The sequence below is a fragment of the Pan paniscus genome, chromosome 7 (genome assembly GCF_029289425.2).
Source record: "Pan paniscus chromosome 7, NHGRI_mPanPan1-v2.0_pri, whole genome shotgun sequence".
NCBI lineage: Eukaryota > Metazoa > Chordata > Mammalia > Primates > Hominidae > Pan > Pan paniscus.
This window is the reverse complement of record NC_073256.2, coordinates 122,906,778-122,929,864: the sequence shown is the minus strand read 5'-3', so window position 1 is coordinate 122,929,864 and position 23,087 is coordinate 122,906,778. Positions and strand designations below refer to the sequence as shown.

General features: G+C 35.7%; 1 protein-coding gene across 3 annotated transcripts in view; it reads right to left on the bottom strand.

The window, feature by feature from the left end:
- The window catches only part of ZFPM2 (zinc finger protein, FOG family member 2), a 557,988-nt gene that overhangs the window by 224,234 nt on the left and 310,667 nt on the right, over nucleotides 1–23,087 (bottom strand). For all 3 annotated transcript variants that reach the window (XM_034966473.3, XM_034966475.4, XM_034966476.4), the window contains one exon: nucleotides 20,605–20,723. In XM_034966473.3, the coding sequence (XP_034822364.1) occupies nucleotides 20,605–20,723 (119 nt within the window). The remainder of the gene's footprint in view (nucleotides 1–20,604; nucleotides 20,724–23,087) is intronic.

Sequence of the window (23,087 nt, the reverse complement as noted above, 5' to 3'; positions counted from 1 at the left end):
ACAGGCATGATCTTATCAAGGCCCCACTATAATAGAAGGAGTGTCAGAGTTAAACAGAATAGGTTGGGATAAGATCACAATCTTCCCCACAATGATGTGATGGTATCACAGAATGGGGATAGTATTCTAAGTAATTATCATTAATAGAGCTAGGCACAAGAAAGAGCAGGGCTGATGGGGGTCTAAATAAATTTGAGTGAGATAAAACAAGGTGGTGAGAATCATAGTTTATGGCATTAGGTATGGTTGAAGTTATTTTTTAAAGTTTTAAATTGTAGATTTTAAGTGAAGAGGGAGGTGTAGAACGATTTTAGCACAATGAACTTGGAAGGGGAAAATTGCCGTTTTATTATTAATATGGGTGCTTTTCAGTTGTCTTTTTGCCCATTATATCCATTTTGGTTATTTCTATGCTCTGATCCAATTACAGTATTTATAAACAGGTTAGTTCTAGCTACAAAAGAGGTTAAATGCATTCGCTATTTGCAGTCTACCAGACATCAATCTGATAAATTAATCTCTATCATAAGAAATAGAAAAGGCTTGTTTCTATTCTTTAAGCTTTGGGACCAACTTTAGTATATCCTCATGATACTGCAAAAGGCATCTTAATGCAGGATTGGTTCCAAAGTATCTATTGCAACTTGCAAATTTAGGACCCACATATCACATTGATTCATTCATTCTTTGGCCCCTATGCACTAGTACACAAAAGCTCACAATTACCACTTCATTATTTATTTCTCAATGACTAGGGAAGTATCTATAAAAAAGTCAAGATGACTTTAGGATGCCTTTTTTAAACTCATTAACAACAATTACATAGATAAAATGGCATCTAGTAGAATATTACATCTTCTGGAAATCTAGTATATAAAATCCATTGCTACTTACTGAGATTTTTATGCTTGTTACATTGATAAAATAAGTATTTCCATGAAGAAGATATTAGTGATCAATAGTTCAAATAATTAATAAAACACAGAAGTTTAGCTTGAGTTGGTCACTACTCACTCTTCTTTTATAAAATAGAGATAACAATGTAATTTTCATTGTAATTTTCACCATGATACAACATTTAAAGTTAAGCAAACAATATAAGGGAATTAATTAGTAAATGTGATCAAAAAGATTTTTTCTCTCAGTGATTTATATATATATACATATATATATATATAGAGAGAGAGAGAGAGAGAGAGACAGAATGATGATTATTACTTGCACTGTTACTATTCTTATTCACGCTATGTCAGGACTTTTCTAGGGAGAAAAGGGCCAAACTATATCTTAGTTTGTGTTTCTTTTCTCAAATGAGTAATTAATTATAGGTGCTGAAATCTTTTGGATAATCACTGAGAATGAAAAATTAGTAGTGCAGAGAGAAACTTAAACACTACTAGTTGTTAACATCGTCAAGCGAAACAGAGTATTTTACACTTTGTATCTTGTCTAAAAATAATGTAGTCATTGACCTTAAACCTTATCAAACTGGTTCCATCATCAAGGTCAAGTATAATAATAAATAAATTCACATGGACATGAGCCTACCATAAGTATTTATGATGCAACTACATTTGTACCTTGTATTTTTCCTAGAAAAAGTACTGGCAAATAACAATTAATATTGTCAGTAGAAAACTTTAATTTTGAAATAGGTTAATAAAATTTGGCAAAGATAGATACAAGGTATATATTCACTATTTAGAAGTCTTTTCAGAGCTTCCAATTCTGCCTTCACACAACAATATACAATATGCATGGAAAAATCCCAAATATGTACCTAAGACAACTAACAACAGTAGCTGTTATCAGCACATATCTTTATGTTTGGTGCCAGTCCTTCTTTCAATTCGACGAAAGAAGAGAAGACATAAGAAAAGCAATTCAGAAAATCCTTACACACTAATCTTTCGGGAAGGATATCCTTGATGAGTAGTAGATAGATACTGAAGCCCTTCTGGGTCTAGAGAACTATTTTACATCTGTGTGTAACACCAGATGAAGAGATAGGGAGAGCACAGGTGTGTGCTGCTGAAGACTTTACGGGGGTTAGCCAATGGCTTGGTTCACAGAATGGCAGGAATGGCAAGCAGGCACAGCTATATTTGAGTCTTTTAGAAAGCACTATGATTCATCCTGCTAATTCTCATTCCAGTTTTCATTTTGCAAAAGATTAAACAAATAAAGAGAACTACAACGCTGAAAAAAAAATTATCAGTTTGTGGAAAGAAACATGGAAATACTGATTTTTGTTCCTTCACACACTAAGGGGATTTACGCAAAGAGAAAGCAAATGCCACATAGTGCAACGAGGGGCTGACTCTGCTGCCAACAGACTCATCAGTATTTTTCATCTTTGTAACACACACCCACGATATGCTCTTTTTCTTCAGCCTGTTAATCAGGACAGTGGTACCTGATAGTGGATGATTGACTAAAGAAATCAAGATTGAACTTACTCCCTGAGGCACACTGTACCTCAGATCAAAGAGCACATATGTGGTATCCTGAAAGTGCAGTCCCCTGCTTCCACCTCTCAACTCCCTGACACAAGAACCAAAGACAATAATCCTTATGAATCAGTAATACTGTCTCTAAAAAGGGAGGGAGTGAAGATGGGGGAAGAAATTTGGAGATCTGAACAGACTCAATTAAGTAAGTTCTTTTTAAAAATCTTAAGGCTAGTTTTTACTTTCTAACTTGATTTTACATATTTAATCTCAATGACAAATTACGAACAGAAATATAGGATGCTAAATGCTTAAAATCAAGATGTCCTCTTTGTAGAAAAAAAGATAAAATCAGATCCAGAAATTTTACTGTATCAGAAAGGCAATGCAGTTTACTACAAGAATTTGACAAAAATATAGTCGTTAAACATTTTTTAAAAAATTGTAGCACCTTTAATTACATTGTCATTAAAGAAACAATTTTTTCTTTAGTATTCCACGTGTCATTATATGCCACAGGGTGTATGGTTAATAGAAATATTCAACAGAAGGTTTACTTACAATTTAATAAATAAGAACCCACAGAATAATAACAAACTTCATCCTGATTTAGGATCAGATTGTTAATACCATAATGAGCATTGTAAATATCAATGGAAACTATAAAAATGTAATTATGCCTGTGGAGTTATGAAGGTACCTCTCTTTTATCAGTTTGCTAGTATATTCAATTGCATTCAATATACAGCATTATTCTAAAAGCATTATAAAGAAACTTGAGCTCCAACTTAAGCCACTCTAGTGAAAAGTCACTTCATAGTGGAATCTGCTTTATTCCCACATATTCCAGTGATCAAAGCACTGCTCTTACCAAGATAGTATTAATATTAATATCCAGGTGAAGTGGCCATGGAATCTAACACTTTCACAATGTAAGGTTCACTAGGTAAATTATTTAAAAAATTCTATCATTTTACAATTGGTCAACATGAATTATGTAGATTTTCAGATGAATCACATCTGCAGAATGGAAGCAAATTACTGAGAAACTTTTAAATGCTGTATATATTAAGAATACTCTGAATTGTTTGATGATAAAAGATATTCAGTTCACATTACAATGCATTTCAGGAGAAACTGGAGTAAAACAATATAAAATAAGGTAAGAGAATATCAGATTGTAGTAACTGATTAGCTAAAATAGTCTGTACTTTTGCTTGTTTCTACTGATTTCCTTCCTTTCAACTTTAAGATAACTGTGTGTGCACTAGCAAAAGATACTTGGAGAACTATCAAGAAGATGCAAAATGAAAATGGTAGGCTGCCCATTCCTTTAGATGCTGTCAAAGCAACTGAAAGAAGATGTCATGCTTCTCCTTTCAAAGCTCTCAGTAGCTAACGAGAAACAAAAATAACAATCAAAAGATTGAGTATACTTTTATCCTCTATCACTTGAGTGGTATGTAGGATTTGTGACAAATAGTAGCAATACTTCATAATGATAACATTATTACCAAAGCACTCTATTTCTTAAGTCTAGAGATAAATACTGGATTCCAAAAATAAGATTCAGTATCCCTAATTCAATTAAATTGTTTGAATCTTGTAAAATTGCAAACATTTATTATACCATCTTAGTTAAGGTTACAGACAGTTCTCAATAATTTATGCTCACAGACAATGCACAATAGTGAAATAAAAACTCACAAAAGATCAAATAATATGGAAGCACTTTTCACTGCATGCATTTTTTTCATTTCTCACTTTTTTTTTTTTGGTTTCCTCACCATATTTGCCACTTTAATTAAATTGGGTCTTTTTATAATGCTCTATGTGGTCAATAATTGTAAACAACTTTTTCATCCTACAGATGAAATGCTCTACACTTGTTCTATATTACCTATTAGAGTACTTAAAGTATCTTCATGATAATTTTGCAATTCAGTTTTTCCATGATGTAAAATAATGAAATTATAAGAAAAATAATGTTAGAAACAATCTTAATATTTATAATATCTAAACTATGACAAGAAAAATATTGACTAAATCTGTGTATTTCTTTCAATAATAGAGGTGTGCTTTACTTCATAAGATTATTTTATTTGTGTAAGTTAAGAGTATAAAGAATAGGAAAAACATACAAATGTATTCATTTTTATCTTATTTGTTGGCTTAAAAATCAACTGTTTATATGAGCGTGCATGTGCATGTATGTGTGTGTGCCTGCACACATGTGAATATTACTTTTTGTTTGTTAGGTTTACTTAAAAATATACATAAAGGCTATGGACAGAATTCAGTTCTATTTAAATACTCTTACATGAAGCAATTCTGTGTGGGAAGCATTCAGATTTTTGTATCCCACATTTTAGAAGAGTTCCTGACTTATGGAACATGCTAAATAAATACTGAGTCAAGTTTTCCTTCAAGACTTCTATGGCTGTATGTACAAAACATTAAAGAAAGGAATACATTTTAATAGTCATTTACTTGCTACTAGATTCAGCAGAGGAAAACTGTTAGAATAGTTATGAAATAAGGGAAATGATTATTCCACTACCCTTTCATATGACTGTAAAGATGATAAAAATAACATACCACTATAAAGGAAACTAATAAAAGATAGCTGAAGCTTGAGCAAAATAAACCATTATAGGAAGGCACACAATATGGCTGGAGATTTAGTTAGGGTGACATGTCCAAAAAGGACCATCCCTACTCTTTCATGCAGACAATAGCCAACTGTTTTGCTTGGGTCCATTCTAAAAAGCCTTCTTAATGATTAACTTCAAGTGAAAATAAATGACCATATAAAAATACATAAATGGCCATATAAAAATCTGAAAGCTCTTTACAAAGTAGGAGCATTAATATACAAATACATACAAATAGATCTATCCTATCAAAGCTTTTTTAGAAACAAAAAGTTGTCTTCCAATATGACAGGATGTGTCACTTTTCTTCTATCTTTCTTTGTATTTTCACACAGACATTATTTTAACCAATAGTTAAGAGTCTGAGTTAAACTCACCAAAACAAGAACGTTAAATCTGAAGGTGGAGTTGCCCTCTACCAATCAGGTCTCAGCAGTGGGGAGCAAACATCACCTCCAAGCAGCTAAGTTTTTCTAGATAAGCACTGGACTATCCATGGTATGTGAGGTATTTCCCTATCATTCACTCATCTGACAACCACTGTTTTCAATTTTTTGTGCCTCTATGTTTATTCATAAGACACCAGGCCAACAGTAGGAGGAATAGTTAAAAAAAATCTCAGCATCATCTATAAGCTTAAAGATACTTAAACTTTACAGTGTGTTGACTTGATGCCCACTTTTCTTGACCATGTTTACTAATTGCTCTCCGTATATATTATTACCGTGTGCTGTAAGATAGTGGTTCTATTTTGCTGGAGCTTTAGCTGTCTTTTTATTTTTTCCTTCATGGGTAGGAATGATTTTATTTTAGCTGTCCTAGGAATAGCAGATCCGTTTCTAAAGCTCACTAGAATTTTCTTAGCTGTATGAATTATGTTTGAAACATTTAATGTGTATTTTTTTAAATGCAGAGTAAAAATAGCCCACTTATTCCCCTTTCAAAAATCTCAATAAATAACAAAGGTACATTAGGCTCCAAAACAGCTTAACTGAACCATATGTGGATCCAAAGGCCTGCCAAAATGGAATCAGCATTATGAAAGATAGCTTCATATTTCATCTAGCCATAAAATAGGAACCCACAGTATATAAAATGTACAGGCCACTTGTACAGAGCTCATGATGACAGTGAATTGAACACTCATTGTCAACAGAATAAAAGTGACCTAATACATACTCTGACAGGTTTCTTGAGTTTGGATTTTTTTTTTCTTTTTCTGTCTTTTTGACCTGGATTGACTAATCACAGATTATGGAGCAAATGACTTAAAACAGCATCTTGAACCTATGCCCCTATGACAGTCACAGAATTTTACCATTAAAATATTTCATTAGAAAATCTTCAAGAAGCAGCAGAAGGTTTGGCACTGAAGCCTTAGGATCCCATTAAGGGCCTCTGCCATATTCCCTAGCTCATCTGGTCCAAAACAGCACACTCCACTCCCACGGAGTCTCTCCAAAGCCATTTTGAATCCTCTTTTCCCTTATCAGGCTGATACAGACCTGCATCATCCTCGGAGCCTTCTGACAGGGGCTACAACAATTGGGGAAAGGGAGGGGGGTGATACAACGGCTCATTGTTTCCTTTCACAAAACCCTGCCACAGGGCGCAGATTAACACCAAAAAATAGATGGCTGCAACCAAAGACAAACATTTTTCAGAATGCCTCCACTTGATTAATGAAGTAATGGAGCCAACCACTGTTTGACTTTCATCACGCACTCTTCCTCCCTCGACCCCTTCTCCTCCCGGAATATCAGCAGAGGCGGGGGACACTTGTGCACATGTCTGCCTCCTTTGAACAGTTGTCATTTTCACAAAGTTTTGAAGAAATGCACCAAGAATAACACTGCCTAGGTTTCTTGCTGAAAATATTCAGATAAAGGACAAATTTTCTTTCCACCACTTCTGTACTTCTTTAATAAAGGCAAGTGCTATTTTTTTTCCTATAGGAGCTGAATTTAACATGTACTTGGGTCCTGATGCCTATCTCAGATGCACACATGGATATAATTGGGTACCTTTAAATGCACTAATATGCTGCGTGTGCCTGGGCAGCAGTGGCTTTCAGAGGAGAGGTGGTAATGCCGCATCCGAGATTAGGATCAGAACCTGAGGGACTCTTACTGCTCCTGTCTGCGGGGGTAATGCTTACACTATTACACATAGGGTAATGAGGTACAAATGGTATTTGTTTGACTTCTTAATAAAAGCTAAAACTTAAGGCACGTGACGTGCCCCTGCTCTTCCAAAACTCTGTCCCCATTTCTTCATATTTCACAGTACATCACTGTCTGCACTATGACTGCCTTATTCACTCCATTCTGTATGGAGCTCTAAAATGCCATAAATAATGAAAGAATTGAGTTAACATTTTAAAATACAAACCTAACTCAAAAGTGAATCAGACAAGGTAAATTACTTTTCCAATTGTCTGAAATCCCCAATCACACACCTGAGAAATGCTTTCTGAAGAATAACTCCCTACAAAAAGAAAACTCAAAGAAGCCAAGATCATTCAAAAGGCAGTTTGACCACTTAACCTTTCTTTCTCTTCCTAAAAATATGTGTTTTTCCTCTATGGTGACTGTCTGCTTAGATGATAAATGCACTAAGTCCATACCTTTTACTTATCTAGGCTATGAGTTCTCAGAATATTCATGCCAGTTAATCAGTAAGCATGTGTGTGTATGGATACGTGTGAGTACACGTATATGAAGCTATATTCGTATGACAACCAAAACTGCTTTTTAAAGTATGTTTAGGGAGAGAACAGAAGAGAAAAGACTAGATGCACTGCTTGGGGAATTAAAGGAATGAATAATTTACTTTCTATTCACAGGCATAATAAAAGGAATCCAGGTTTGTTTAACAATCTGTATGTTTTTCAAAGTGACTAAATGCGTATAATTTTATATAATTTTACAATTCTATGTTGTAGGGCTGGTATAATAACCCCTATTTTATAAAAGAGGAAACTAAGAGCATGTATGATTACCCAAGATAGCACATCCACTTTGGGTAATAACAGGACTAGAATCAGGCTGTTCTGACCCCATCACAGGCTCTTTCCCATACTTTCTCTCCCACTTTTGATCTTTACAGTGTGTGGGTGTATATTTCTCAAAATTACCAAAGGAGAAGAAACACTCAGCAAACTACTTTTGATCCCCAATTCCCACCAAATTTTTGTACAAATCATGTTTTGTATATTTTAATTTGTCTTTATTGCAAAATTAATATCTACATAATCAGGAAGCCACTGATCACAGATGTGAGAAACCATAAATATTTTAATGAATAATAATAAAATATACCTCATTTTCACAAATGTCTTTTACTTATTAATCTTTGATTTTGGTTATGATGCTGTATAGCATACAGTTTTGTTGTCTGTATTCAAGTTCACTGAATTTTCTTTTGTGATTGCTCCCATGGCTCTTGGTATTTGAAAGTCCTTCCCTATCCACAGGTCAGGTTAACTACTTATGCAAATTACCTTCTGTGGCAGACAGCCTCTGAGTTGGCCCCCAGTCATCCCAGCCTTCTGGTTTCAAGCTCTGCACAATTCCCTTCCCTAGAATTCAGCAAAAGTGATAGGATGCCACTCCCATGATTAAGTTACCAAAGCACTGTGGCTTTTGTCTTGGGCTCCCTGTCCTATGCTCTCATCTGCTTGCTCAGAGGGATGCCAGCTGCCATATTGTGAGTGGCCTTAAGTAGAGGCCCACTAGGCCAAGCACTGAATCAAGAGTCATTTGAGTGAGCATGTAAGCAGATCCTCCACTAGCTGAGCCTTCAGATGACACCAAGACCTGTCTGTCCCCTTGATTGAAGCCTTGTGGGAGACATTATGCCTGTGACAAGTTGTGCTCATATTTTTAACCATCAGAAAAGGAACTGAAGAGTATGAGAAGAAAACCACAGACCAACCTATTGATTGAAGCCTTGTGGGAGACACTACGCCTGCGACAAGTTGTGCTCATATTTTTAACCATCAGAAAAGGAACTAAAGTGTATGAGAAGAAAACCACAGACCAACCTACATAACTCTATGCTTTAGTCTGGTTTCCTGCCATTAAAAAATAGAAAGTGATACAAAATGGCACAGAAGACGCTGAAATTATTAGAATCAAGAAGCCACAGTTTTGTCAAGCTGGGACAAGGGGTTTTATGAGAAAATTGAAGTAAGAGTCAATGAATAATAAAGAACAACTTTAGGCTGGGCGCGGTGGCTCATGCCTGTAATCCCAGCATTTTGGGAGGCCAAGGCACGCAGATCACCTGAGGTCGGGAGTTCTTCGAGACCAGCCTGACCAACATGGAGAAATCCTGTCTCTACTAAAAATATAAAATTAGCCAGGCATAGTGATACATGCCTGTAATCCCAGCTACTTGAGAGGCTGAGGCAGGAGAGTTGCTTGAACCTGGGAGGCGGAGGTTGTGGTGAACTGAGATCACGCCACTGCACTCCAGCCTGGGGAACAACAGCAAAACTCTGTCTCAAAAAAAAAGAACAACTTTAAATTCAATATTTAAATTAACAGGCAAAAAATATGTTAATCTCCAAGAGAGTTTCTCAAATAATTTCTCAAATTTCCAAAGTATGTAATAAATATTACTTTATTATTCTCTTATTAGAAATTTATGCAAGAGGCTAGGTGTGGTGGCTCACGCCTGTAATCCCAGCACTTTGGGAGGCCGAGGCAGGCGATCACAAGGTCAGGAGATCGAGACCATCCTGGCTAACACGGTGAAACCCCGTCTCTACTAAAAATACAAAAAATTAGCCGGGCGTGGTGGCGTGCACCTGTGGTCCCAGCTACTCAGGAAGCTGAGGCAGGAGAATGGCATGAACCCGGGAGGTGGAGCTTGCAGTGAGATGAGATCGCACCACTGCACTCCAGCCTGGGTGACAGAGCCAGACTCTGTCTCCAAAAAAAAAAAAAAAAAAAAAAAAAAAGAAATTTACCCAAGAATACTTGCCCCTGGACCACCACACAGCATCAACACAGAGCTTTATAGCAGTGGCTTGTAAAGAGTCACAAACTTGTCAATGCTAGGAAAACCTTATATGATAATAAAGGTTGTCAATGCCACCTGAGAGCTACAGTTAAATTATGAAACTTGGTGAATCCCATCCTGGGAATATTTATTGAAAATTAGATTAAAACCAGAGTCCAATATGTTATCAGAGTTTGACAAAGCATTATCCCTAAGTAATTTTGATTTTTAAGACCAAACTGAAGGAGTACAAACTGGTACCTATCTCCATTCTCTCTGTTATCATCTCCAAGTTACTGAATGTATTAATTGTCATGTCAAGCTGAGATTGATGCTAAGTCCTCATAACGCTGGCACAATATTTGTTACAACCATGTAAGCATATCCTGCCAAACTAATTGTTTTGAAATCAGTATAGAATGACAATTCCTCGAAAACATCAAATAGAAAGAATTTAAAAGGCATGCCAGACCTATCAGCACATAACAGAGGACAGTTTGGTCAACTCCATGAACAACTCTTCCTCACAGTGCTTTGTTACTTCTACCATCCCCTCCAGGAAAAACTACATTTCAAGATTGATATTTTAGAATTTGTGTTACAAAAACAATAGTTATGCTTTACAAACCACTTCCTCACTAGTCAAGATGGTGACAGATTTCCCTAGAGGGGCAGGGATGCTATATATCCACCCACTTCCACCTTAGGCCTTCATGATTCTGTTTTTGGCAAATACAAAGAAATGACAGTAGCAATGAAATCTGCATTAAGAAAATTCACGTAAGGATCCCTATGTGTGGGAACAATCACAACTCCCACAAAGAGTATCTGGAGCTATAAATCAATAGTGATTCTTCATCCTTCACACCGATCCTCTGTGGGAAAAGGTTATGTGACTCATTTGTCTCAACTTTACACACATAGAGTGGATCAGCTTTGATCATCTTATGATGACATAAACAATTCCTCCTTTCAGAAATTAATTAAATAGCACTAATCGTCCTAATAACTGAAAAGATCATCTTCAACAAAGGTTCTCCTTGGAGTTCTGGGAAAAGGGAACAATGAATAATCTTGTAAAAATAATTCTTCTTAAAAGTTCAAACTTGGCCTAACTAAGGGTAAATAGGTTTAGCCATATAAACCAAAGGCCAAAATGTATTAAAATTTCAGGCAGAGGAGAGTAAGTTAGGTCCATAAATAAAATTGTCTATGTATAGCAAGGAATTGTGTTTCCACCTTTCAAATCCATGTCCAAATGTAAAGAACCTGGAAAGACTTCACCATCAGGAGAAAAAGTAAGTCAGGATGAGATTGAGGTTAACAGGCTAGCTATACACAAAAGGTATTATTTTGGAGGCAAGTAAAAATTATCAGGAAGGGCACAAATTCAGGTTTTCACTTCAATACCATTGTGCCATATGACAATGTATTTTCATCCACTGCCAACATCGTAACTATATCTGCATTATAACACAGCCAATCCCTTCAGATTAATATGCAATTGACCTCTCTGGCTTCTACATATTTCAATTGTGAAATAATTCTTCGGTGTTTGATTTCTTCCTTTCTGACTCACATTCAATAGCAGGCCTTTGATTACTGAGGCCTCCACACCAACTTCTTTCTCCTCTTTCCCTGAGTAATCCCCCTCCACCAAAAAAATAAATAAATAAAAATAAAAATAAATAAAACAACAAAAACCCTACCCTAATTCTAGAAACCAAACCAACGCATCACTTTCCAAGGCTCTGCTGCATTACATTTCTTGCCTTCAAGTCCTCTTTGAGCAGCTTTTCTGTCCACTCAGTTTCCATTAATTCTCCACATAGCAGATAGAGTATAAGAGAAGCCAGGATCTTGCCCTCCCTAAGGGACAAATCTACAACCTCCATCAATAATGAATTTCACCAATGTTTCCCAAGAGGAACAGGGTACAATTAAAAAGGTTATAAGTCCTTGCACTACTAGAACCTAAGGGCGTCTGTGAATGAAACTGGCTTAAGCCCAATTAGAGGAATCAGTACATTTGTCTTCTCTTGGAACAACCTTGCTCTTACGGTTCCCATCAATTCAGTATAAATCTGACTGATCTTATCCAAGAAGTTAATAGAAAATTGCTCACAGTGGGCGACTGCCACCTCAGTTTCCAAGCAGAGACAGATGGAATTTCCCAGATGGTTTGTCACTGGAACGTGTGAGGCTGGATGAGACTTCACAGAAAGCATGGTAGAGCAGAACACCTTCTTGGCCTTCACCCATGTCATAGTGAGGGATCTAAAACTGAGTCTGTTGTAAACAAATCATAATTGCCTCACTAGGCGCAACACCTCATCCTCCTAGCTGCATCCAAGGGTTGCAAATCTTACACTGAAATTAGTCAACATTTCTCAAGAAACCATCATGGGCATATCTCCTTATGAGATAAAAACTGAAGAAATAGACATAGTTATCTTGTCCTACTGAACTTTCCTCTCAAATGAGACTAAAATAAAAGTGCAAGTCTATAAACAAATAAAACAGGTACAAGATAGCATTTCCTGTGGTAATTGCTCTGCTGAGTTAGGCAGATGAAGCAAGATCACAGACGAAACAGACATGGATGTAAAGCCTCAGGAAGGATGCAGGGTCTTGAATAAGGAGGGGTGTGCAGCTGTTCCTGATATGGAGAAAAGTGAAAGGAAAAAATTAATGTGCTGATTCATTCAACGTTATTCATTGAGCTCTTAGTATAAGCTAGACATTGTTCTAAGTGGGAAGGATAGAAAGATAAAAAATAGATAATAAGCATATGGTCTGCAGGGGAGATAGACAAGCAAACAGGAGCTCACAGTTATGTGATCAGTGTTCTTATCCTAGTAAACCTAGAGCACCAGGGAAATACTCCAAGAGTGGTTATCTATTCCAGACAGGAGGCTTCAGAGAAGGTCTACCTTGGAAGTGACTTTGAGCAGAGTCTTTAAATAAGTATTGGACTTAGTGAGATGAAGAGAGATAGGTGGGGGGGGGGCAGGGAATAGGGGTTTCCAGGAGGATAAAACAGCATGACCAAATGTACGGATGTGGAAAAAAAATGGACATTCAGGGCACCGCATGTAGTTCAGAATGCCTAAAGTCTATAAGAGAGTGGAAAAGGGGTCAGAACTGGGGAGGTGAGCATCACCTGGGGAGATGAGTATCAGGAAGGCCTTTTTTAGGCTTTACCAAAACCTTGGGGTATTCTCGTGCCCTTTAGAATGATTTTAAAGCACAGGAGTTAAGTGACTACTGTAGTTTTGCTTTCAGGACATACTGTGGTCTGAGTAAATAAAAAGATAACAAGAGAGAACAGAAGAATATTGTAATAATCAAGAGAGAAGCGGTGGGGCTTTCGACTAAAGCAGTGGTAGCAGGAACAGAAAGAGGAGAACAATCATTACGAAAGCAGGAGTTATGATGCTTGGTTTCTGGACATGAAATGGAGAGTCTTGGAAGATGTTTGACTCTGAATAGAAGGAAAAAGAGATGGTAGTAGTTACAGGCAAAAGGAGAGAGTTATGGGTATGTGTAACTGTGTGTGAATAGCATTTGAGATGTGAGAAGGAGAGGTAGAAATGCAGAAAAGACACAGGATAACTGAGAGAATGGACTCCCTGCAGAGGTAGGAAAGGAGAGGCAGAGGACTAGGATTAAAGGTGACTGAAAGCTGGAAGTCATGGAAAAGAGAGGCTGTCTGTGGAGACAGGAATAAACTCTCTTTGTGACTGTGTAGTTGGAGGAATTAAATGGGAAAGCTTGCAAAACAGTTGAAATGTGCTATTAGAGAAAGGGTAAAAAGCCAAGGTTAGAGATTTTTTTATTTAAATGTCATTTGTAAATTAGTAGCTGAAGCTTTGCAAGTGGATAAGCTCCCTGAGGCACTGGGAACAGAGGGAGAAGAGAAGAAAGGCCAGAAGTGTTTTGGGAAATACTCACAGTTAAATTAAAAAGAGCCAAGACCCAGAGAGAAATGAGAAATAGGAAAGTATGGTAGTCCTGAGCCCAGATTAAAATGAATATTAAGAAGGAAGATATCATTCACAATGTCAACATCAATGAAATCTGAGGCTCAACAAAAAGTCATGCCTCAGCAAAATAATAAATTATGCCATTGAGATGGGAAAGATGGAGAATATGGGTGGAGTCAGTGAGAATGTTCCTGATAAGCAAATTCAATTCGATTAGATTTTTATTTTAAAGAGCATTTATTGAATACCGATTATGTGCCAGTAGTAGAGGTCCAAAATTGAATAATAAAGATTAAATAATTCTATGTCCTCTAGAATCTCAATAATAATTTGGATATTGCTTTTAAATTTATTTCATTATTACATCTTAGAGGTTGTCTTAGTATGGATTCCCCAGAGGCTTACCCTGAGACTGATTCAAATACAAGTAGTTTACTGGGAAGTTGATCCCAGAAAATTCCAGTAAGGTTGTGGCGAAGTAAGCAGGAAAGGGAAGAGGTCCACAAAATGTTCACTATGAAGGCAATCAGAGCTCAATTCCACTGCCAAACTCTAACAGACAATATAGAACACATCTTATATCCTAACAAAGAGGAAGGGAAGCGGAGGTGTTAGTCCACCAACTTTCTGTCCAATCATTGGTTGAGGATAACCTTTGGGAATAGGAAATCTCCAGCACTTCCAGCTTTCCCAGCTTGCAAGGAGTTTGCTCTTAACGCTGAAAAAAGTGCTCAGGTAGAAAAGTCACAGGTGTGCCCACTGAGCAGCCTTTGCCTATAGAGGTGAATGCTGGAGACATAGGTAGAGATATATTTGCTACAGGATATGTACAATATGAAGCTTGAAGACTAGCAATTATTAAGATAAAAGATGAATACTGGAAAAGATAAAACTGCAAAGGGATAAATGGAGGCAATTAATAATTCTAATTATAAGCAGGTAGATCAGGAACTTCTAGTTTTTTCCTTAACCACATTTCTATAAAGATGACTATCTTAAAACTTTTAAGATGCAATTTGATACATGCATTATTTCATTATTAGGTCAACAAAATATCTATAGTGCCCTTTATATGTATATTTCATTTTTTTAAAAAAAATTCAGTATCACAAATACCCTGTGGGAAAATAATACATTTTATTCTGATTGAACAGAATAAAATGAGATTTCTCTATCAAATTTCATTTGTTGAATTTAACAGGTTGCGATGAGTTTACTATTACGTTGTAAGTAATCTGGGGCTTTCTATTTAATTAACTATGTATGTTGTATGATTCCAGCAGTTGGCTGAATCCAATCAGAATAGTTAGCTATCAACAGTTGATAATATTTAAAAGCAAGAGAGGGCAAATGCCATTTAAATTTCAGACACCCAACCTTCCAAGTAATCACTGTTGCTTGATACTTACTAAGCACTACCACGTGCTAGCACAGCTGAGATTTAGTTTATTGCAAGGATCCTTGTCCTTGGGAGAATATGGGGAAAAACTTCAAAGGTACAACATATAAACATAGATGTTCTAAAACACATCCAAACCAGATATTGATCAGAACTTAAGGTGATTTTTAAAATTTCTTCCTCATCAGTAGTCCTTTGATTTTTTTTCAGTGAATAAAACCGCAAAACTTTCAAAAACACCAAGTTTGTGCTACCATGATAGTATTTAATGTAAGTTATTTCTGAGATATGAGGTGAGATGCTGGAAAGAAAGCTGGGCTCCCTCACTGGTATCAATTTTTTCAGGGGTATAAGGTCATACCTCAAAAAACTGAAACTTGCAAGGTAATGCAGGCCTTCGGAGCCTGTGATGGTTCATTTTAATTGCCAACTCACAGGGTGTTTCTGAATGAAATTAACATTTAAATCAGTGAACTCTGGGTAAAACAGACTGCCCTCCAAAATATGAATGGGCCTCACCCAATCAACTGAAAGCCCGAATAGACCAAAAAGACTGGCCTCCCTACAGACGAGGAAATATCCCAAAGACTGCTATTGAACTTCATCTGCACCACTGGCTCTCCCGGGTATCTCATCTGACTGAGTACTGCAGATTTTGTACTTCCCAGCCGTCATAACTGGACAAGCCAATTCCTTATAATAAATCTCTGGCTATATACATACACATCCTGTTGTTCTGTTTCTCTGGAGAATCCTAAGACAGAGCCCTTGGCAAACAGTCAAATTTAGGCATGTAAAAATCCCCAAACGCCAAGGTTTATAGTGTTACTTGTTTAATTTAAAGAGTGCTTTTTGCTTTAAAGTTGAAAGATTTCAATGGATTCACTTCCACAGATTACTGACTAGTAAAAGTAGTTGAAATGTGTGGATAACTCACATATGCTATCTCATTTAGTCCAAAATTCCTATAAGCTAGGCAGTATTATTATTACCATATCACAGAAAACATTTCTAAGACTGGAGCATGGGTTATGGAATCAGACTGAGTTGACCTTAGGCTAGTTATTTAACTTCCCAAAGTAGCAGTTTATGCCTCTGCAACAAAGGAGATAAATATTATCTTCTCTTGCACTTGTGTAAGAAGTAAATATGATATAAAACATGTAAAGCACTTTGACCAGTCTCTGGCCCAATGAAAGTATTTACTATGCTGCTGCTGCTATTATAAAACTTTTAAAGCATGAAGTATCTACCAAGATAATAAGGTGTGGACAAAAGATACTCTATTTCTATGTTCAGTATGTTATATAATTCCAAGAACAACTTTTTGTCAAACTAATTTGTTTGGTGTTTCTGTGTTTTTTAAAATGTTCTATATACATCTAAATGCCTGGTCTGCAAAGGCTTCCTGCAGAAGGTGGCATATTGCTAATGTACTTGAAGATGGGGACTTGAAAGATATAAAAAGGATTTGACATCTGGCATGGTGACTCAATTAATTACTGTGTTGGATTAATTAGTGAGCTGAATCTCCCGAGCCAACACCATGAGTTTGAGCAGAGTAACATTACATCAGTTGGCGAATAAGCAATTTAAGAGAGTGCGCTAATCCAAATTTGATTCAAGGTTGGGTAGGGAAGGGGTAGTAGGCTATATATTTTATTATAAGGAATATTTATGATTTCAAATACATATTATAGTACTGTACAAATTATGAAGAGGTAACAAAACTCCAGAAGGCTTTGAATTAACTTTTAACTGCTCAAGTAGTCTAATTACATAATAAATATTTTGCCCATCGGGGAAAAAAAAGGTATATTTCTAATTTTTGCATACTTCCTCCCAGAGATTTTTATAAATTTATGATTCATGTTAAGAAATCATCAACAATTTTATCATGCTCAAATCATGTTACAGATGTTATACTGAGAATGCAGTGTGGCAGAGTCTTTAAAAAAGCAGACTCTCGAATCAGAAGTGAGAATTTTTATTTTCTTATCTGTAAAATATGATTTATGATAGAACCAAATTCACAGGTTTTTTGGAGGACTAAATGAGCTAATCTATTTCCATTTTCCAGACATATATGTTAACCAATTTAATGTACAGTAGTAACAGTAGTAGGAATAATAATACTAGTAGTATTTAATGATATAAACTCAGAAGTAAATTTTGGAAGAGGATGTTATTTCAAAAGAAAAACATTTGAAAATATATTTTAGTGAGGCAACTAAATTTTAAAATAAGGAAAAATGCTGTATTTTAACTAAATAAAATAATCTGATATTTAAACCCTAAGACAAAAGAAGAAAACTGAAGTATTAAAATTGTTTTCTATAAATAATAATCACCCATTACCCAATTGTTGATAAGAGTAGTCATGTTTTAAATAGTATCAAAAATTCTGAAAATTTCATATAAGTTAACTCCTTTTAAAAATATTAAATATGGCATAAAATAGCTTTACAGTCATATAGAACTATTAAAACAGCAAAATGACATCAACTGTCTAAAATCAGAAATTATTTCAATGAAAAATCAAAAAATCAAACTTTCTCAGACAGGTGTATCTTCTATCCATCACGATTTAGCATATGGTAAAAATGTCATAAAACTACCATTCTGTATACATACAGAGAGTAATAGCAAGATTAATCAAAAATAGCATTTTAGTAAATATATCCTTTTAATATAGTAAACTGGAAAATGTTCATCTTGCATGTCAACTATAGCTGATACAGTGTCAGTACACTTTTGAAGAAATATACAAATGATTAAAGGTTGCATTGGTATCTGATACACTGTGATAAATAAGATAAATATGATATAGTTTAAAATGTTTAGTAAGCAATGCTAGAAGACAAATAGAAACTCCCAGATAAAATAAGTTCAGAATAGCATTTAATTCAATCTTTGATGTTTAGACAATCCTTCTCTTGCCTTTCTTAACATTCATTAGCTTGAGAAATGGGCATAGTTAATATTGCTCTCTGAAAGGAATCAATAAAACAATCTGTTAATACAACTCAATCAACTCAGGCCTGCATTTTGTGGCTACATCATAAATCTCTTTTGAAGTAGCTGCACTGGTCCACCTAGAACAAATTGCCCAGATTATTAAATATTTGGTCTGGACTGTAAGGTCAACTTGTTTGGTCCTTAAATGTATGTGAAAACCCCTACTTCATCCTTTTATGGATAAATACATGAATGTACAAAGTAATAAATATACCCCTGGGATCTCATGCACTCTTTAAAAGTTTGGTAACACAAATATTTCCTATTTATTCTAATCATTACTTTTAGTTGAACCAACAACCTCTGTCACATCCACATGGTACTGAATAAACGGAGATCCACATGTATCAATTTCTTTCATGTAATAACTTGAAGAAGGGATTTCCTTCATGTAATAAATCAAAAAAGGAATGTAATGTTGCTGAACCCAGTACACCTGTCGAAACCCCTCTGGGAGTTCTTATGTCCCTTTAGCATAGATAGAGTCATTTAAAAGTCACAAGACTGTTCCTACATAAATGGCATTTAGAGAGAAGGACTTTCAGGGGAATAAATACTTATAAAATTTCTGGATCCTCTAAGGAATATGAAACATTTTTCTTCCCAAATTTCATCACCTGTATTATCACTTATTATAAGAGAGGTTTTCAGCTATTGTTTTTCTTTTATCCCATGTGGTAGGCAGAATAGCTCCTTGCAAAGATGTTTACATCCTGACCTCTAGAACTTGCGAACATTCCTTTGCATGGCAAAGAGAAATGAAGGAAGCAAATGGAATTGAGAGTGTTAATCAGCTGACCTTAAAATAGAGAAATTAGCTTAGACGACGCAGGCAGACACAGTGTAATCATAAGCATCCTTAAATGTGTAAGAGGGAAGCAGAAGAGTCAGAGATGAAATGTGGACATGAGAAAGACACCATCAGGCCCTGTGGCTTTGAAGATGGAAGGGGGTCTATGAGGGAAGGGCCATGGGCAGCCCTCAGAAACTGGAAAAGGAAGAAAACAGATTCTCCTATAAAGCATCCGAAAAGGAGTTCAGACCTGCAGACACCTTGATTTTAGCCCAGTGACACCCAATTTGGATTTCTGACTCCCATAACTGCAAGATAATAAGTTTATGTTGTTTTAAGGCACAAAGTTTGTGGTGAGTTGCTGAGGCAGGAATAGCAAACTTATATATCCAATTAAGAAATAAAGTTTAAATGTAACCAAACTACCTACCTTTCCTTTTATTTATTTATTTGTTTATTTATTATTTTGAGATGGAGTCTTGCTCTGTCACCCAGGCTGGAATGCAATGGCACGATCTTGGATCACTGCAGACTCTGCCTTCTGGGTTCAAGCAATTCTCCTGCCTCAGCCTCCCGAGTAGCTGGGACTACAGGCACCCGCCACCATGTCTGGCTAATTTTTTTTTTGTATTTTTAGTAAAGATGGGTTTCGCCATGTTTGGCCAAGCTGGTCTCGAACTCCTGACCTCAAGTGATCCACCTGCCTCAGCCTCCCAAAGTGCTGGGATTACAAGAGTGAGCCATTGTGCCCAGCCTCCATTACTTTTAAAACATCTAATTAATCAATAATCCACATAATCATGCCAAGAGATAGACTTTCTGTTCTCAGAACTTTTACAAAAAAGCTGAATAACAAAAATTATAATGCTGACCACTCATCCCTGCTTTTAAAGGTACAAACAGTATTACCAAGGAAAAACAAAGTTGTTTATTTCTTGTTCTTCATGAAAACCTATAATGGATGACAATTTGTGTCATCTGAAAAATAAAGGCAATTTTATATATTACTAAATGTGAACAGTCTTAGTCTGGCTAAGCAGATAAAGCAATAACCTTACATAGTACCTTACTAGCCACAATTTAGTATGAGTAACCTGTTTCTGTCTAAATTCTGCGTATATTACTGTCAGACACAAACCACTTGAAAAGTATCCAAGTTTTGCTGTCCACGAAAAAGCAAAAACAAATGGTTATTTTTAGTGATTTCATTGGAAAGCAAGCAGAGAGAATTTCTGAGCTATGGCAAAATATTAACAGTCGATGACAAAATATTAACCATCTCGGAATATCCACATACCAAAGAATTATTATTCAAGTCCATCTTCCCAGGAAACGGCCCCCAGGTTGTTCCCACTGGAAGTTGCTGTCGACTCTGAATTTTTCGTTCCCCATCTTTCTGAAACACCTCCAGCTCTCCTGCAGACAATGAAACAGAAGTGTTTAGAATACTTACTTGTACTTTATCAGCAGCCACCTCTTTTTGTGTGTTTGCTTTACACACATGATATTCTCAGGATTCATATAAAGAGAATTAATTATGCTTGTCTGAAAAACAACTCATCTTAACCTGAGAGGAAAATAAAACTTGTCCTTATAAATTGTATTCAAATTTAGTCCAATTTCTTCCTTTCACCTTTTCACGCGCATCATCTACTGAAGCCAATTCTTTTTAGTTAAGTCTTTAAGAACCAGAAACAATAACACTCCCTTAAAAAGCACTGATCCAATGCCAAAACAGGTAGACAAGAAACAGTAGGACAATCACTTTGTGTTAAAATTCTTGTATTTATTCAAGACTGTCAAACAACAATATGTGGAGAGTTTTTGAAGTACTTGGTAATTTTCTGAAATTGACTACCAGTTTCAATAGGTAAAATGGCTACATGTACAATATATAGCAAGGCATGTTTTTCAAATAAAAAATGTTTAGGCGGAGTTTTTACTTGTTTTTCTGTATTTGGTATACTGAATAGAACTCTATTGTACCAAAAAAACACTTTAGAAATAACAGCTTTGGAAGGTCTTCTTCCTTTCATTTACTCCAGAGTAATATTTTGGAACCTATAAAGGGAAATAGGAAGTAAAGACAGTATACACACTTGCATAAAGTAAGAATTCATTAAATGCTTGCTTAAGAAATAAATGAATGGAGTAATATACAAATAAATAAAAGAGGGCCTCAAAATTTCAAAAAAAAAACGGCCAATAGCTTAAATGTTGTTTGGGATAGATAGAAAAAAATCACAATCAGGACTTGCAGCCTGTCTTTAAAATAATTATATCTAGGATATTTATTCCCCAAAGAGTATTACCATGCCATATCACCATACTAAAATGTTTATATTTTAAAAATTTTATCTCAGTAACCTAACTTCATTGTGTTTTAATGTTATTTATTTTCAGCCTGATCAACAGCAGACATGAGAATATGAAGGAATGAAACAGAAAGAAATATTAGGTTGGTGCAAAACTATGGCAAAAACCACAATTACTTTTGCGTCAATTTTAATGTCAATGAAAATCCATATAGAATAGAAAGCTGAGGAAAATAGAATAGAATATATTCAGTACTTATATTTTCTTTTCTTTCTTTCTTTTTTTTTTTTTTTGAGACAGAGTTTCGCTCTTGTTGCCCAGGCTGCCTCTCGCGTTCAAGAGTTTCTCCTGCCCCAGCCTCCCAGATAGCTGAGATTACAGGCAAAGCGCCATCAGGTCCGGCTAATTTTGTATTTTTAGTAGAGCAGGGTTTCTTCATGTTGGTCAGGTTGGTCTCAAACTCCTGACCTCAGGTGATCCACCCTCCTCGGCTTCCCAAAGTGCTGGAATTACAGGCGTGAGCCACCGCGCCTGGCCTAGTAATAACATTTTCTAAATGCTATATGTCATGACAGGTAACATATGAAATTGTTGCCTTAATCTCGCTTTAGCTTCTTTTCAAGTTAGTAGCTATCTTTAAATACATAGATTCAATCTTGAGTTTTTTTTCAAAAAGAAACACTGCCAACCTGAGTTCAATTCTATCTCTTCTTTATTTCTCTATTTAGTGTCACCTCCTTTTAATAGTTTAAATACCAGACATTATTGTTCATGTTTTCATTATTGCTTATCCTGAAAACCAAAACTAAAGTATATAAACTACAATCAGCTAAAATATTTCGGTAGTGGTTAATTTGTGTCCATGGTAAAATTTAAATTTATCTATATCTGAGCAATAAAGATGCAATGTTCATAACAATTTCATGTTCCCAATCAAAAATTTAAATTCAGTGACAACACTTTCATTCACCCTTCTTCTCATACTCTCTTTCTTTACCACTTGAAAAATACACTGAAAATTGAAGAACACATTAAATTAAGACAAATACACATTCTCCAACTTTTTAAATTCTGGTATATCAACAGCTAATGATGATCAGCAGTGAGGAAAATGAGCCCAGAAAGATTCAATAAGTCCGAATGCTGAAAGATATAAATAGAATATGTATAGTAAATAACATATTAATGCCTAAGTGCTAGATCCTGATGCTTATTCAGTGTCCAGAAACTATGGAAAGACAATAATTTGTTTTCTGTATACAGAATAACAAATCCATTTATGAGATTTTCCTCTGAAAATGTTTTTCATCTTTGTGCAATCTTTTTGATTAATGCATTGGAATGAGAGACCCTTTATAGAAACACCCTCAGAGACAGAGCACAAAGATAACAATCTACTCTGATGTCAGAGAGGAATCAGTGGGACAACACGACTCAATATATGCATATTCACTTTCTTTATTG